We start from the raw sequence: 17,347 nt of genomic DNA, 5'->3' as shown, positions 1-17,347 counted from the left end.
TTTTTTTAATAAATTTATTTATTTTTGGCTGTGTCACACCTTCATTGCTGTGAGTGGGCTTTCTCTAGTTGTGTGAGCAGGGGCTACTCTTCGTTGCAGTGCACAGGCTTCTCATTGCTCTTGTTGCGGAGCACGGGCTCTAGGCACACGGGCTTCAGTAAGTGTGGCACGTGGGCTCAGTAGTTGTGGTGCACAGGCTTAGCTGCTCCGTGGCATGTGGAGCCTTCCTGGACCAGGGCTTGAACCTGCATTGGCAGGCGGATTCTTAACCACATCGCCACCAGGGAAGCCCAACAGCAGGGTCTTTGTTTTGTCCGCTGCTGTACCCACAGCACCAAGAATAGTGCTTAGCATGTGGAAAGAGCTCAGTTAAGTATGTACTCAACGAATGACTGGAAGGAAGACTCTTCTGTGTTAGTGGAAGAGATTTTTCTTATCTTATCCTCCCTTCAGCTGTGCTCTGTGCATCCCCCACTACCTCCTTTTTATTGAATTGTTCCTTTCTGTATCTTCAGCCTTTCCTTCTCTACCTTACTCGAGCTCCCTAGCTGTCTGATCTTCCTGGCTCAGCATTAGCCTTTCCTAATCACTAGAGTGATCCTTCCAAACACAGACAAGCAGATAGAAGTAAAGAAGACATTTCAGATAGCGCATTTTAAGCAAAAGAATGATAGGAGTATGACTCTGCCTCTATCACCAAAAGCTTTGGGACTCCCAAACATAGCAGTCTGCATCCTAAATCCCATTTAAAAAATTCAGTAAGCACCTACGATATTCCAGGCTATGGGGGGATGGGTATAGAATAATATATTGAGTATTTACTATATGTGCCAGATATTATCCTGACTGCTTTTCAAGTGTTAATTCACCTAATTCTCCCAACCACTTTTTGGTAGAAGTACTATTATTCCCTATTTGCAGATGAGAAAACAGAGGCCAAGCAAGTGCGAGAATCAGTATTCACGCCTTAGCAGCCTAACTTCACAGTCTTTGCATTTTACCATCTTCTAACCTTAGGGATAAGCCATGTTAAAGAAGTATGCCCAGGGTGATTTGGAGGACAAGAGAGAGGCACCTCATTCAGCAAAGTAAAATTGCCAGAGTTTGGTCACTGATGGATATGGGAAGAGGAAAAAAAGAGTCTATGGTGAATGATGGCATCAACCATCTAGATAGGAAATACAAGAGAAGGAGGAGAAGGAGATGGTTTTGGGAGTCAGGAAATAACATCCCTTTTCCTCCCCTGAGTTCAGAACCAATGAGATGCAGATGCAAGAGTGAGGCAGAAGGAAATCAAAACATGACCTTTTTGACCAAGTTGATAGTTACTGTGACTTCAGATGTGCTGCCACGCGGGCTAACTTATGCGGCCACCCCTTAATTAAACAAATTTACCCACCTGGTCCCACATGTAGCTGGAGAGCAGAAAACAAACTCTTCCTGTTTTTTGGTTTCAGACTTTGCACAGGCTGTTTCCAAACGAAGGAATTCAGAAGGCACAGAGGGACACTTCCCTGGTTCCCTCTATCAACCCCCAGCCAGGAGGCCCACCAGCCAGGAGTATTTCTCCACAGAAAAGTCTCCTTATGGGAACATTAAGAATAGGGAATAAGGGGGGTGAGGGAAATAGGGAGAGGTTGGTAAAAGAGTACAAACTTTCAGTTATAAGATGAATAAGGTCTGAAGCTCTAATGCGTAACATGGTGACTCTGGGAGTAGCAAACCTAGCAATCACGTAGCAGAAAGATAAGTTCACAGCTCGCTTTCAAGAAATTCCTAGAAAGATGTGTGGGCACCCGAATCCATTTAGCAACCATTTATTAATGCCTACTTTGTTCAAGGGATCGTACTAGAACTGGGATATAATGCTGAATAAAATAAAAATCATGCCTTGAAGCTCCCAGGCCAGTGGTCAAAGCAGGTGTGTAAATAATTACAGTGCAGTGAGATAAATACTAATAAAGATATATACAGCATGCCACCAGAGTGATTATGCTGACAGACTTAGGTAAGGTTTCAGAAAAAGTAAAATTTGAGCTGTCTTCGCTGGGGAATAGGGATTCTAGGGAATATAATTTGAAAGCATTAGGCCAGAGGAAAGGAAACTTTGTCCTTGAGTTAAATATGGCCCTCATCTAGGTTTCTCCAGCCAACCTTAATCTAGCCACTACTGCAGTCCCAAGAATAATTTTCCTCTTAATGGGCTTCAGAGCTTTTCCACTCAGAGCTGAGGGTTTTAGTTAAATGTGTAATTAACTTAGCTTTTCAACGAATAGTGATTACAGTTGCTAATACTGAAACATAACTAAACCTTAAGGTGTAAAAACAAGCAATTTTATTAAAATAATATCTTCGAGGCTGTCCTCCCCCATTAATTTTTTCTCATATATAACTTATTTTCCCTCTGTGTAAAAACCTGCATCTCTTCTGCTTTTCTCTCTCTTTTCCTTTGAATGTTCTCCTCTGTTTTACTTTCCCCTCCTGTCTTTTAACGTATAAAAATACAGAATTAAAGTACATTTTAAACTGTATTTGTAATTATTGTTAAACATTGTGAAATTTACTATTGAAGTATTTTGTCTGTGGTTTCTTTTTTTTGCGGTTTCTATTTTTACAAATAGATTAATTGAACCTATTGTATTATTATGAATATATTAAGTAGCTTGCAAGTTGGAATTGGTTTTCCATTGTGCCCACCCTCACCCCACCTTCCTACCAAGATGCTATAGTAACGCTGTGATCAAAACTATTACATTTGAGTTCTTTTCCTAATTGCAGCAATGTGAGGAAATCTTTCAAGTTTACACAGCACTGTCCATGTCCAGAGTCCTATACAACTAACCATAATATTTTATCAAAACCTAGTTTTCTATGAAAATATATACAAGCACCAGCAGTGGTACTAAGAATAGCATGGGGTGGATTTTTAATTCCCATCATCTTTAGTCTTTGGTCTGGACAACTTACCCCTTCCTCTAGTCTTAACTAGAGACCTATGCAAATACATTCTTCTTTCCCGCCCGATTCTTGCCCCCAAGGTCTTCCTGTAGAGAATTCACTTTCTTTGTACAGCTGTCATAGTACAGTTCTACAACACAAATACACAAAAGAATGATCTTATGAAAATGATAGTCTGGAGGGATGGTTAACAAAAGAGGTCTTCGGTTTACCAAGGATTTGCTTCCCAGGGTTCTAAAAGAGCATGTTTTCTTTAGTACATTCCAGATGATTTGAACTTTTCAGAAATTCTAGTTAAATAAAATTGTCTTTTTTTCCCCTTTGTCCGACAGAGATGAGAATATCCCAGTGCTGCACCTCACAACTATTAGTTTGTTTGCCTCTGTTATAACAGCAACACTTCAGGCTGTGGAAGAAGTGACCCCAGTCAGGAGAGCAGGAGCTACCCTCATTGCAGCCACATCACTGCACTTCAGATATTTCTCATTTCTAAAGGGGGGAAACAAATATGTCACCTCCTCTGAATAAAAGAGAAAATAATGAGGATGGCCTTACATCATTTAGTAAGGGAGAAAATGATAAGGAGGACAAGTTCGAAGATGCCTATGAAAGTATCCCCGCAGCAACAACAATGGATCTAATATCTTCCCTGGAGGAATGCACAACTGGATTCTCACAACAGATTCTCAGATGCCATACATCTCATTTATCCATGGTTGAAAAACAGCATGTACCATGCCCTAATTTATGGTATCCTTATGGTTGTCAAGGCCTTCTTGACTTTTGATCCACAGGAGATAGAAATTGGGATGACTGCCACAAAGGAAGCTTTGAGAACCTGTAATAGTTTCCGAAGAAAATCTAGGATGATGAGTTTTTCTCGTCTAGTGAATAAGCAGGGAATAAATGCTATCAAAGAAGAGGAATTGCATGCAGAAGTCTGCTATGCTGAGTGTTTGATCTTGAAATCCACTGTAACGTTTATACAGGATGACAGTGTGCTTTGTTTTCTTAAAAGCGGGATCAACGTTGGGTTAAGTAACCAAATATACAAAGACTGTCAGCGAGTATTAACACAGATACCTAATTACCAAAGTAAAACTTACAGACACCTGGTTGGAGGCATAAAATTTGGACTTGGAGTATTCAATTTGATATCACTTGTGCCACAAAAGACACTTAAACTACTCAGTGTTGTTGGATATTCTGGCAATAGAGAGGTAGGCTTGACTTTGCTTCATGAGAGTGCATCTGAATCCCATATAAATAATATCTTAAGTGTTTTGACTCTATTCTTTTATTACAATTATATCTCCGTAGCTTTTGGTGTTGAAAAGAGCCACAATTCTGCTGCAGAGAATCTCTCCCTAATCTACCTCCAGAAATTTCCAAACTGTGTCATACTTAAATTTTTTCATGCACGTTTTAGTATGTTGAAAGGATATTTTAAACATGCCCAATTAACATTAGAGGAGTGCCTTTTTATTCAGAACGAATGGAAGCAGGTTCATCACCTCTGTTACTGGGAACTCATGTGGTGCCACATTTTTCTGCTGGATTGGAAGCAGGTTTACCACTATGCTGAGCTACTGTTTCAACACAGCAGGTGGTCCAAGGCAATATATTCGTTCGCTAAAGCTTCCCTACTGGCCGTGCTTCCTTCTGATTTTGTGAAATCGGTAAGTGAGGACATGAGCTCTCTCTTCTTAAACGTGGATAACCTGAGAATCAGAATTTTAGGAACTTCTGTGCCAATAGAAAAGTTTGTTGCTGAGAAGGGTCAGCGCTATGCGACCACTGCAGGCTAGTTTACAGCACAGTCTCATGTATGCCTGGAGTGGTTTCCAAGTCATGAGCAAAAAACTAGAGCTTATTTCAACCTGGCTATCAATAATTGACAAAGGAGGAGAACTTTTACGAGAAAATCCAAGTAAAGAGTATGGCACAGCTGACATAAGTTTGTTAAATTTACTGAAATCTGTGCCTGAAATACTTAGGCAAATATTCGATGGCCGAGCACTACTTTAATCATGTCATTCAAAAGGAGAAATTGTTAAAACATGACCACTATTTGGTGCCGTATTCATACCATGAACTGGGAATTCTATACTATCTAAAAGGAGATTATGCCAGTGCAATAAAAAACCTAGAAAACATAAAAAACGACAAAGACTATTCCATGGAAGCCCGATTACAGTTTAGGGCTCACATAGCCCTTGAACAAATAGCTAAAGAAAAGGGATATAGACACAAAGTGTGTTTTTGTTTTTTAATGGGTGAAGTATCTACAGTCAGCAAGGTAATTAACAGGTAGAAAAATAATTTCTTTGTGGAAGAAATCCAAGAAGAGGCAGCTGCTAAGAATCTGACCAGTAACCAGGAAGAAATGAATTGGCCATTACTTTTCCCTCTTTCCTTCTGCATACCTATAAAATGGAATGTCTTAGACTGGCAAATGGAGTGACGTGCATTTCTGAAAAAGAGAAGGCAAATGATACGCATTATAAAATGTACTGGCTCTCTTATATGTTATGAACTTATCGATTAAGTTAGACAACATTTTTAAAAACAAAAAATATGTTTTAACATCTCACTAGATAATGTATACAGCTCACAAATAAAATAGGGAAAGTAGCTATACTAGGAATCCCAGTGCCCTATGACCGTTTTTATTTAATTATTAAAGAAAGAAGAAAGACTTTAAGGTCTTACATTTCAAAACGATGCACTGAATAGCATAGACTCTGAATGGTTTTCCCATGTACACAATGCTTTTCATTGGCTTTTTATACCAGAGAAGATATCTTGCCCTGTGTGATCAGTGGTATACTTCACCCTTTTTCATTAGGAAGCTCAAATATGGGCCTATAGTTTGCCACAGAATAGAGGAGAAAGAGGCCTCCCTTCCACACACACATAAGCCTTTTGAAGATAATTGGAGGACAAGAGAACAGATTCACTGGGTAGAAAAAAAGAAAAGATTAGGTTGTAGGCAGGAGAGTTTAGTTACCGCATAGTGCTCTCTTTAGTTGCCCTTCGTAAGGTGTAATTCCTCTTAAGATCAGCTCTTCCACATCATTGAACTGCTTGCATCTACCCTGTTGCCATTGTTCACGGGCTAAACTGAGAGTAAACAGCAGCTGTAGGAATGGGACTTTGTATGGCTTTACCTGCTTTAGGGATAAAATCAGTCCCTAATTTCCAGACCATTAATTCTGGCTGTGTGTACCCTCCTTGCAGTCACGCTTGGAGGTAGAAGTTGCTGGGAGAGTTTGCTTTGCCAGAACACATGGGTGAAACACATTAACTTAATGCTTTGGGTGTCCAGACAACCAACTGGAGCACAATGAAGAGCTGGTATTTCGGATTTAGAAACTCTTACTTTGGAAAAACGCGTTCCTCACTAATTAAAAATAGACTTTTAGGTGAACAACTATACTTGAGTTATCCCGCATTATTTAATTAGTACGGTATAGTGGTTAAGAGCGCAGGCTTTGGCCTGATTGCCTGGGTTTGTATCCTAGCTCTGTCACTAACTAGCTATGTGGCGTTGGACTTCTGTGCCTCAGTTTCCTTAGCTGTAAAATAAGGGTAATAACAGTTCTGATCTCAGGGCTTTTCTATGTTCATTAAGGTTGAGTTAATATGCATTTATTATTACTACTACTACTAGTAAGGATAGGAATACATTGTAATCTTCAGTGCAGAGGATTTAAATTACTTTCTTGAAAAAAGCAAAGGTCCCTTTGTTACCTGCTTTGCCAATCTAAAATCTGACCTGTCAATTTGCTTATCCTGTTCTTAGTTTATCTTGGTCACTTATGAAATAAGTTAACTCTCTGCTTAAATTATGGTTTTCTGTTTGTCCCAGCTTGTCCCCAAAAATAGCAAATTTATTAATTGGCTAAACAAATCTATGTTGACTGCCTACTGTATGCAGTTATTGAACAGGGTATGAGGATATAAAGATAAAGCATGGTCTCTCTCCTGAGGACTTTATTAGGGAGATAAATTAGAAAAGGATTTTGTTGGGGTGGAAACACTTGAAACAGTTGCTTAAACAGAGAGGAGTTTATTTGTCCCAAACAAAATAAATACAAAGGTAGGCAGTTCAGGTCTGCTGTGGCTCTTTCTCTTTTATTTTTCCTTGTGGCATACAGGCCTTCTCATGCATCTCTCCTTGTGGTGGAAAGAGGCTACCTCACCTCCAGGCAGGCTGGAGGAGAAATGGTTAAAGGACCAAAAAGGCTTTCTCCTTCTTAGGAGACTTTGCCTTTTTATTTCAGAAGGGACAGCCTTCTTAGGGACGTCCATGTATATCTCACTGGCCAGAAGCATTCATATGGTCACTTCTACCAGCAAGGGAAGCTGGAGATTAAGTTTTAGCTTTCAAGCCTCATTAGGAGGTTGTGGGAAAGGACTGTTAAATGAACCAACCTACAGTAACTGCCACAGCACACATGTGAATAACAATAAGCTACAAAATGGTATCAGAGGGGCACAGTTGAAAAGGGGGCAAGGTGACAATGAGATCAAGAAATCAGCTGGAGAAGTCTGTATGGAGATCTAACAGGAAATCCTGCAACTGGCATTTCCTTGAAGTTGCTACCCACTGCCCAGGTTCTGGCCTTTAACTGGCCCAAGAATTGACTAGACACATTGAGGCTGATTCTCACCAAACTCACCAGAAATTAAGGTATAATTTACTCTGCTAATTTATTCATTTGTAGTAGGGACTATTCTAGAGTTGAAAACTCAATTTCCTGTAGGAATCAGGCAGGTAATATAAACATATGAATCAGCCAAGTGTAAAACAATAAAAGTGGTGGAAAATAGTTGTGAAGAAGAGAGAGAAAACCTATTTAAAGGCTTTCAAACTGAAAGACAAAATTAAACACTGTGCAGATATTAAACCTATCTGCACTTCCTGATAAGACTTTTTGGCCCTAGTTTGTGACTTCAGGTCTATTCCTTTCTATTGACTAGAAAGTGTTCACGTTTCTGTCTCGAGAACCATCTCTCCTGATAAACTGTGTACCTAGAAAACCAGTAGAGAAGTCACAAGGCAGTCTGGTGGGCATGGAATCTGAGTATAAGGAGGCAGATAGTTTTAGAAACATCTGTTCCAGGCCAGGGTGAGACTTCATGAATCATCCATTCCCCACAATATGCATACATCTCTGGAAAGCCCCTGCCTTCCAGATTCAGGGTCTCTAAGAAATACCTCCCAGCGTTTTGCTTGCTGACGTTCCTTCTTCTATGCCTTCTGCCAACCCTGGGTTACTCAGTCCAAGTAGGATACAATATAACTGTTTCCATTTGCTAAAATATAGTCCCATTCCAGTCCTGCTTCCAGAGGGTACAACAAACTCACTTAGTTTGGAATTTTGTCATTTCCACATTCTTGGTTACCCAGATAATAGACGGTCTCCTTGTGCAAATGTATCACATCTAATCACACCCATTTTATTTAATGTTGAGGGTTAGTTTATAAGAGCTTGGAGGAGGTACCTCACTGTTGCCTTCCTGTGTCATAAACACAGATATAGGCCTATTGAAGCATTTTTAATTTAATGAGGAAATTTTCTTATCTAATTTAGTAGGTAACTATTTGGAGGCCTGAGGTACTTGAAAAATAAAAAGGAAGAGGAAGTTATGAATGAATAAAAGAACAAAGAGAATTTCTGTTAAAGGCCTAGTGTCAAAGTTCTCAACATGTCCTTGCCCCCAAACAGTCACTAAATCCTTTGATTTCTCCTTTGAAATATTTGTTGAAGCTATTCTTTTTTTTTCTCTCTTTTTCATTTCCACTGCTATCAACTTACGCTAGGACTTTATTATTTCCTGTCTGGACTACTGCAGTAGTTCTTAGGAACTCAGTACTGAACATCCTTTTTTGTTCCAAGGCAATTCCAGGGAAAAATTAAAATGGTTAACTCCACTTCTTTTTTCAAATAAAAATAAAATCTCGGGACTTCCCAGGTGGTCCAGTGGTTAAGACTCTGCACTTCCACTGCAGGGGGCGCGGGCTGGATCCCTGGTCGGGGAATGAAGATCCCACATGCTGTGCAGTGCAGCCAAAAAATAATAAAAATTTTTTAAAAATCTGTGTAAAACATGTACATCTTACCACTTAGATTGATTACTTGGTTAAATGAGAGGAACTCGATGGAAAAAAAAAGGCACTGATTTTTAGCCATAAAGTTATTATCTGGGCATATTTGAGATACAACAGTACAGAAGCAGTTTTGTAAACTTTTATGCCTTACATTTGTTTAGTTCTTTAGAGTCCCCAGAGTCTGTTCAAATCATTTTTATCCTAGGAAAATTTTCTATCTTCACTCTACTGCTAGGAAAACAGATCTGCCCTCTTTGTGGTAGACAGGGCTGGGTAGGGCTATGCTGGGCTGGGCTAGTCAGATAATTAATCAATTTGGAGACACTGCCTCCCAAAAACTGACTTTCCATTTGGAAAGTGGTTCTGGAATTTTTTCCGCCTAGTACCACTGCTTTGTTTTAGTAGAAAGGCTACATTTTACATAAAGTTGTATGCTGTATATGCTCTATACCTCCCTATTTTCCCCACATCCAATTTCTCTGCATCCTTTTTAATACACCAATTTAACCATATCATTCCATTACTCACATATCTTCCATTGTCTTTGGTCTGTTTATTCACTCATAAAAATGAGTTAATATTTGAAAGTTCTTAGAATAGTGCACGGCACATATTAGGTGCTATATAACTTAATAAAATATAATTTTTATTAAGAAATAAAAATTCAATTCAAATTGAGCATCTTACTATATACCAAGCAATCTGCTAGAGGTGGTGTATATGGCAGTGAATAAAACAGACGTGGCCCCTGCCCTCAGAGTTTACAGGGCTTTCCTAAGTGACTGTGTGTGTCTCAGTCATGAAAATTTAGCGCTGACAGGATCTTGGATCATTCCATGTTTTCATTTATGGATGAGGAAACTGAAATTTAAGAAGGCAAATGACTTCCAAAATCATACAGCTGGTAGGAGCACAGCCAGGACACTACAGGATTTAACCAAATTGAAACCAGTGTTGCTAAAACGCCCTGTCCACTGTTCTTCAATCCAACCCACACCTCCCTTGATCAGGTTCGGTATCCCATAGACACAGAATTTTTTGTGGGTGTTTCTCATTGCCTATAAATCAAGTTCAAGGGGTACGTGTTTAAAAAGCTTTTCTAAGAATGCCTTCCCCACCCCTTCACATTTATTACCACCTCCAGGTAGAAAGCTAGCTTACTTGGTTACAAGTACAAGAAGACATTATCAACTCCCCAAAGGCAAAACATTCTTACAATTAGTTTATTAATTCCTAGTTCTCAACAGAAAGCGTAGCATGTATATGTACACAATATATGCTTGATGAATAAACAGAGATAAAGAATGGATATTTCTAATGGGTTCTATTTATTGAATGAATGAAAAAGCAAGAACATTAAAAAAATCTTGGGCCAAAATGACCAGGGTTATTTTCTTCTGACCTTACCTTTCATGAAATATACTCAGTAAATTACCACTCCCACCCCCACTTCATTTTTTACCTACTTTTAAGACTCAACACTGTGAACTGAAATTTGTGATAGTTTAGCCAGGGCAGGGCAGGTTTATCTTTGCACTATGATAAAGTAAACAGCATAAGACTATTGACAATGTTTTTAACTTCTGATTTTCCTCAGGGAATTTAAGAAAAGTTTCTTTAGAATGTCTTTCTTACTAAACTAAATGTGCTCCAAAATCTAAAATAAGCAGTTTTGGTCTTGGCAGAGGAAAGGGTTAAATGTGAAGGTTTGAGAGAGAGGTAGATCTTAGGAAGGAGATGGATGGAGTGGGTGGGGAAAGAGAGGGAGAAGAGTAGAGAATGTGAGAGAAGGGACATCAACTGGAGATGAGGGAGGCTCCAGGGGACAAAGAGCAGTTGACCAGGGAAAGGAAGTGCCACACTCTCTGAACTCAGTGAGGACAGGCTGCAGGAGAGGGTCTTTCTGAGAACTTGTGTAAGGTAATGCTCTGGACTCATTACGTTAGAAGTCAGTGATTTGTACCAGTGGATACTGGGAATGAGACTTTAGTTTACTTAGGAGCCTCCTAAAGGGAGAGGGGAGAGAAGGGAGGGAAATGGCCCTGTCTCACTCATACCTACCTTTACAGGGGGGTAACTTTAAGCTTGAGGCTAGCTTTTACCTGTAGAAAACAAAGGCCAAAATCTTTCATTCTGCAGTATAGATAGTAGGCTTAAAATGCAAATGACCAATTGTCACAAATTGGTTGTACCTCTTTTAGACTGAATTTTTATGAGTTCAAATATTTTACTTCACAGTACCATAACAATAATAACTGCTATTTATATTAGCTCTTTGTAGATCTATAGAGGACTTTAACTGGTAAGTTAGATTTTGTAGATTAGATGGCAAAATCCAATCTATGAAAGTGACATTAATATCATAAGCCAATCATTCAATGAGTGAAGGTTTGGGGAAGGATTATTTGAAATGATGACATTAAGAAACAAAAACTTCAAGGATTTTATGCAACTCAAATCCCAAGTAGCGAGGGGAAAGCGGATTAACTGTCGGTGTTTTCTGTACCGTGGTTTGACAGTCCTCTAACTCAGTTTTTGTATATCTCCCTTGGTGTTCACATTTGCAGGAATTCAATCAACATTTACCACCTTGTACCATTTTTCAGGATCATAGTCCGGAAAAAATTCTGGACCATGCCATTAGCCAACGAAGTACTCCAGTGACCAGAAATCTGTGGTGGAAGCGAGTCTCTTGCACTTTTCCTCTCCCGGGTTTATTCAACCCAATCCTACGCTTTTCTTTCCAGCTCCTGCACACCCTCAGGACTGTACCAAAGGCACATCCCAAAAGAGCAGGCATCTTAATTGCCTTATACAGGCCAAAGAAGAAATACATTGGTTCTGTGGCTCTTCTCCAAGGCACTGTCACCTCACACTTCTAGAGCTTTAGGATTTACTTGGAGGGTTCATGACAAAAGTGGAATTCCACTTCCACTCCCAAGGAAGAGGTGGCACGAGCCTTTCCTCTTAAATTTTTTATCTTGAAATGTCCATCGTGGCGGTGAAAGGCGGACCCTAGCGAACAAGAAATATTATTATTATTATTATTATTACAAAAGGATCTTAGCCCTTCTCCACACCCTGCACCCCGCTTTCATCACCCCACGCCTCGGGACTCTGAGACCTCGAGGTGTTACCAAGGCCACGGACTACAAAACAGAGAATTCTGGGGGAAGGAAGTGACGACACGGCGCAAAGCACGCTGGACTCCGGCAGGCTCGGCTCAAGAGACTCCTTCCTTCCCACGCGGTTGCTGAGGACTTGGCGGTGCTAGGAGTTTTAACTGGTATTTTTCTCATTTGTCAGGATTACACGTTAAGTATCACCTGGCTTGAGTACAGCTCTAAGTATCATGCGGCTTCGGGTTACGCCAGGGCATCAGCTCTAGAGCCTTAGCTGCTGCCCCTTCGTTTACGCATCCTCCAAACAAATTTTAAGATGAAAAGTGTCACAGATCCGGGGGCCTCTCCCTGGCGGGATCCAACGGAGACACACACAGAGCCAGAGAGGGAATGGGTGGATATCAGAGGAGTTTTCTTTTTCATTTTTGCCTAAGAGTCGTGTGGCGTGAGCTCCTTTGATGGAAGGAGAGCAGAGTTCAAGGATTTGAGCATCTGCAGACTGGAGATCAAAGCCAGCGTGAAGGCGATCTGGAATGGGATTGGGAGGTGAAATAGAAGTGTGCCAGATAAGTTACCCCAGACTGGGCCCAGCGGCAACTCGATGTCCCCGTGGCTTTCAGACTGAATAGTAAAATTTAACTGTCTTTCTGATATGGAACTTGAGGCAAATTGCAGGTGTTCTCTACCTCTAGAATGGAGATTGGGGTAAGACATTTGCCTGGGTGGAACATATATATTAATCCGAACTGGTGGTTGTTTTAGATCTAGCCAGCTGGCAACCATGAGTGAATGGATGAAGAAAGGCCCCTTAGAATGGCAAGATTACACTTACAAAGAAGTCAGAGTGGCAGCCAGTGAGAAGGAGTATAAAGGATGGGTTTTAACCATAGACCCAGTCTCTGCCAAGTGAGTATGGGTCCTGCTTCCCAGAAATCACCCCTTTGCACTGTTACATCCATACTAAGAAAGCAGATAAATGAAAGGCTAATTATTCCCACATAAGAATTTAATTTCCTTTGAATCTAAGTACTGTTCTAATTATAGATTTCTGTCAGACCAACCAAGTTCGTAGAAATGGGACACTCCTTTTTTATTACATTTTATTGGAAAATTTCAAATATACACAAATGTGAAGAGAGTAGTATAATGAACACTAATCTTATTCCCCCTTCCAAATATTTTAAAGCCAACTACAGACACAATTTTGTTCATAAATCCTTCAATATATCTCTTAGCAGATTCGGACTCTCTAATAAATGTAACCACAATACCATTATAAAACCTAGCAAAAGTAATAATAACTTTAATATTAGCTAATTCCTAGTTTGAGTTCAGATTTTCCTGATTGTCTCCAATGTATCTTTTTAAGCATATCAATTTGTTGATATGTCTCTGAAGAATCTTAATCTATAACTGTACTTTCTCTCTCTTTGGTTTTCCATGTCATTTATTTATTGAAGAAATGGAATCATTTGTCTATAGAATTCAACACACTCTGGATTTAGCTCATTGCATTTATCATGGCATAGTTTAACATGTTCTTTTATCCTTCGTATTTCCTATAAACTGGTATTCATAACTAGAGGTTTGATTAGGATCAGATTTATTTTTTGCAAGGCAACTTTAAAGGTGGTGATCCACACACTTTATTTTGGAATGATTTTAGATTTACAGAAAAATTGCAAAGAAAGTACAGAGAGTACCTATATACCCAGCTCCCCCTGTTAACAGTTTACACAACTGTCAAATATTTGTCGGAATTAAAAATTTACACTCACTAAACTACAATCATTTGGATTTTATCAGTTTTTCCACTAATGGCCTTTTTCTGTTCTGGAATCCAGTCCAAGGTCCTACATTACATTTAGGCATCCTGTCTCCTTAGTCTTCTCTGATATGTGACAGTTTTTCAGTCTTTACTTGTTTTTCATGACCTTGACACTTTTGAAGTGTTCTGGTGAGGTATTTTATAGAATGTCTCTCAATTTGGGTTTGTGTGATGATTTCTTTTTTTTTTTTTGGCTGCGTCGTATGGCTTGCGGGATCTTAGTTCCCTAACAAGGGAATGAATGCGGGCCCTCGGCAGTGAAAGTGCAGAGTCCTAACCACTGGCCTGCCAGGAAATTCCCTGTGTTGTTTTCTCATAGACTGGGGTTATAGGTTTTTGGAAAAAGTACCACAGAAATGAAATTCATATCATGTCACATTGCATCACATCATGTCATACACCATATCATATCATATTTTAGTTAGGATTTTTCCATTTGTATTCATGAGTGAGATTAGCTTATAGTTTTATTTTTTAATCCTGTTCTTCTCTGCTTTTGGTCTCAAGGTTATATTAGCCTCATTAAATGAGTTAAGGCATAGTCTCCCTTTTATAGTCCATAGGAGAATTTGATTGGATTAGAAATGTTTGGTCCTTGAAAATTTTATAGAACTTCCTGGTAAAATTGTCCGGGCTTTTTTTAACTCCTCCATGGGAAGATTTTAAACTGGTTATTTCAGGTTTTTTAAAAAAGATTATAGGACTGGGGCTTCCCTGGTGGTGCAGTGGTTGAGAGTCCGCCTGCCGATGCAGGGGACACGGGTTCGTGCCCCGGTTCGGGAAGATCCCACATGCCGCGGAGCAGCTGGGCCCGTGAGCCATGGCCGCTGAGCCTGCGCGTCCGGAGCCTGTGCTCCACAACAGGAGAGGCCACAACAGTGAGAGGCCCGCGTACCGCAAAAAAAAAAAAAAAAAAAAAAAGATTATAGGACTATTGACATTCTCTCTCTCTTTTTTTTTTTGAGTCAGTAGTAGAAATTTATATTTTCTAGGAGGTTTTCTGTTTTCAGTTTCAAAATTATTGGCCTAAATTTGTTCTTAATATTTTATACTATTAATTTTTGCTACCTTATTCCTAATATTACTTATATGTGCCTTCTTTCTCTTTTTATTAATCTTGCCTGAGTTTTGTGAAATTTATATATCCTTTTCAAAGAATCAGCTTTTGGCTTTGATGATCCTCTTATTGACTCTTTTTTTAATTGAAGTATAGTTGATTTACAATATTGTGTCAATCTCTGCTGTACAACAAGGTGACTTGGTTATACACATATATACATTCTTTTTTATATTCTTTTTCATTATGGTTTATCACAGGATACTGAATACAGTTCCCTGTGCTATACCTTAGGACCTTGTTGTTTATCCATTCTAAATGTAATAGTTTGCATCTACCAACCCCAAACTCCCAGTCCATCCCTCTCCCTCTCCCCCGCCACCTTGGCAACCACAAGTCTGTTCTTTATGGCTATGAGTCTGTTTCTGTGTTTGTTTGTTTTCCTGTTTTTTTTGTTTTTTTTGTTTGGCCATGCCAGGTGGCTTTCGGATCTTAGTTCCCCAACCAGGGATTGAACCCGTGTGCTCGGCAGTGAAAGCACAGAGTCCTAACCACTGGACCACCAGGGAATTCCCTGTTTCTGTGTTGTAGATAGGTTCATTTGTGCCATATTTTAGATTCCACATAAAAGTGATATCATATGGTATTTGTCTTTCTCTTTCTGACTTACTTCACTTAGTATGACAGTCTCTAGTTGCATACTCTTTTGTTTTCTCATTTTGTGCTGTGTTATTTTCTTTGGTCTGCTCTGAAGGAGAGTTATTCAGTTGCTTTTTAACTCTAAAAGTTAAATCTGTACCCTATCTTCTTTCCTAATACACATTTAAAGCATTCATAACTCTTTAAGTAATGCTTTAATGACATCCCACAATGATTAGCTTTAGGCTGGACAAAAGGCTTAGATGTTTAGGACTGTCAGAGAATTCGTATTGAACAAGTGAAAACATTTGGTGGTGAGAGGATTAATTTAAAACGGGGAAGAGCGTTCCTTATTGTTCTAGTGACCTGTTGGGGGTTGGTGCTGACTCTCATTTCACTGCTTCTTCCATAGTTTTATGGGCCTTTTGGTTTTTCTTTTGCAACTGTGCTCTGAACTTACTTTTCCTCCAAAGTATTGTCCTTGTGAACTTCCTTGAAGATGGCAGCATGTCTGTGACCGGAATTATGGGACATGCTGTGCAGACTGTTGAAATTGTGAATGAAGGGGACCATAGCGTGAGAGAGAAGCTGATGCATTTGTTCATGTCTGGAGACTGTAAGGCATACAGCCCTGAGGATCTGGAAAAGAGAAAGAACAGCCTGAAGAAATGGCTGGAGAAGAACCACATCCCCATCACTGAAGAGGGAGATTCACGAAGGACTCTGTGTGTGGCTGGGGTCTTGACTATAGATCCACCATATGGTCCAGAAAATTGCAACAGTTCTAATGAGATTATTTTGTCCCGTGTTCAGGATCTTATTCAAGGACACCTTGCAGCTTCCCAGTGAGAGGCCAAGAGCTATGGATGCACTGATTGAAATAAGACTTCAGTTTTTGAAAATTCTTTGTTGTTTTTGGTAAAATCAAAGATGGGGACTATCAGTGCTAATAAGTGAACTGGGCAAGGATGACATCACAAACAAATAAAATTAACATAGGGACATCAGAATTATAAGAGCCTTTCCTTTTGATGGGGATACACCTCCATTTCTGTTAGGTGAGAAATGTATGTGAAAAAGATGCAACATGTTAGATTCAATATAAAATGCTAAGGTAAAATCACAGTCTTGTTACATCCCTTGCACTAACTAGATGTGTCTGTTTTAAAATGTTTAAAAAATTTTTTGGTGTAATGATGTAATAGCTTTTGAATCAGAATATATGCTTTTTTTTGGTTGAAACTTGAACGTTTTGGTAAAATCTTAACACATAAACCTTATAAACTCTCAAAGCCTTAAAAAATGAGCACTGGCTGATATCTCTGAGGAAAAAGGTAAGTGTGACAGGTGTTCTGCTGCTGAGCTCAACCCAGTTCTTTTGCCTGATGGGTTCAGCCCAGGCTTCTGGGTCACAGTGCTTTCTTCCTACAGTCTCTACTCCCCTTGTCAGGCTTCACTGAGGGGAGACAATGCAGGAAGTACACTTCACTACATCTGATTCTACCCCTTGGAAGCCAGTCAGGGAGGTTTCTGGCCTACCAAAGCACCTCAGATTGTTCGTTTGGGGGTTGTATGGTCAGGCCACTCAAGATGGCTGTTCTCTTGCTCTTGGCGTGACCAGTCCC

General features: G+C 39.6%; 1 protein-coding gene and 1 pseudogene across 2 annotated transcripts; both read left to right on the top strand.

The window, feature by feature from the left end:
• Positions 1-3,466: 3,466 nt before the first annotated feature.
• LOC307064229 (tetratricopeptide repeat protein 39B-like) lies at positions 3,467-5,272 on the top strand (annotated as a pseudogene). Its single transcript has one exon. The product of its transcript is annotated as a tetratricopeptide repeat protein 39B-like (transcript).
• Positions 5,273-12,979: 7,707 nt separating this feature from the next.
• On the top strand, positions 12,980-16,964 carry GEMIN6 (gem nuclear organelle associated protein 6; the record flags this gene model as incomplete). The annotated part of the gene is made up of 2 exons (XM_079720848.1): positions 12,980-13,104; positions 16,196-16,964. The coding sequence occupies 2 exons, from the start codon at positions 12,980-12,982 to the stop codon at positions 16,569-16,571; spliced, it is 501 nt and encodes a 166-aa protein (XP_079576974.1). The 3' UTR covers positions 16,572-16,964.
• Between the last annotated feature and the right edge of the window lie 383 nt (positions 16,965-17,347).

The sequence above is a fragment of the Hyperoodon ampullatus genome (genome assembly GCF_949752795.1).
Source record: "Hyperoodon ampullatus genome assembly, chromosome: 15".
Classification (NCBI taxonomy): Eukaryota; Metazoa; Chordata; class Mammalia; order Artiodactyla; family Ziphiidae; genus Hyperoodon; species Hyperoodon ampullatus.
This window is presented reverse-complemented; position numbering and strand designations above follow the sequence as displayed.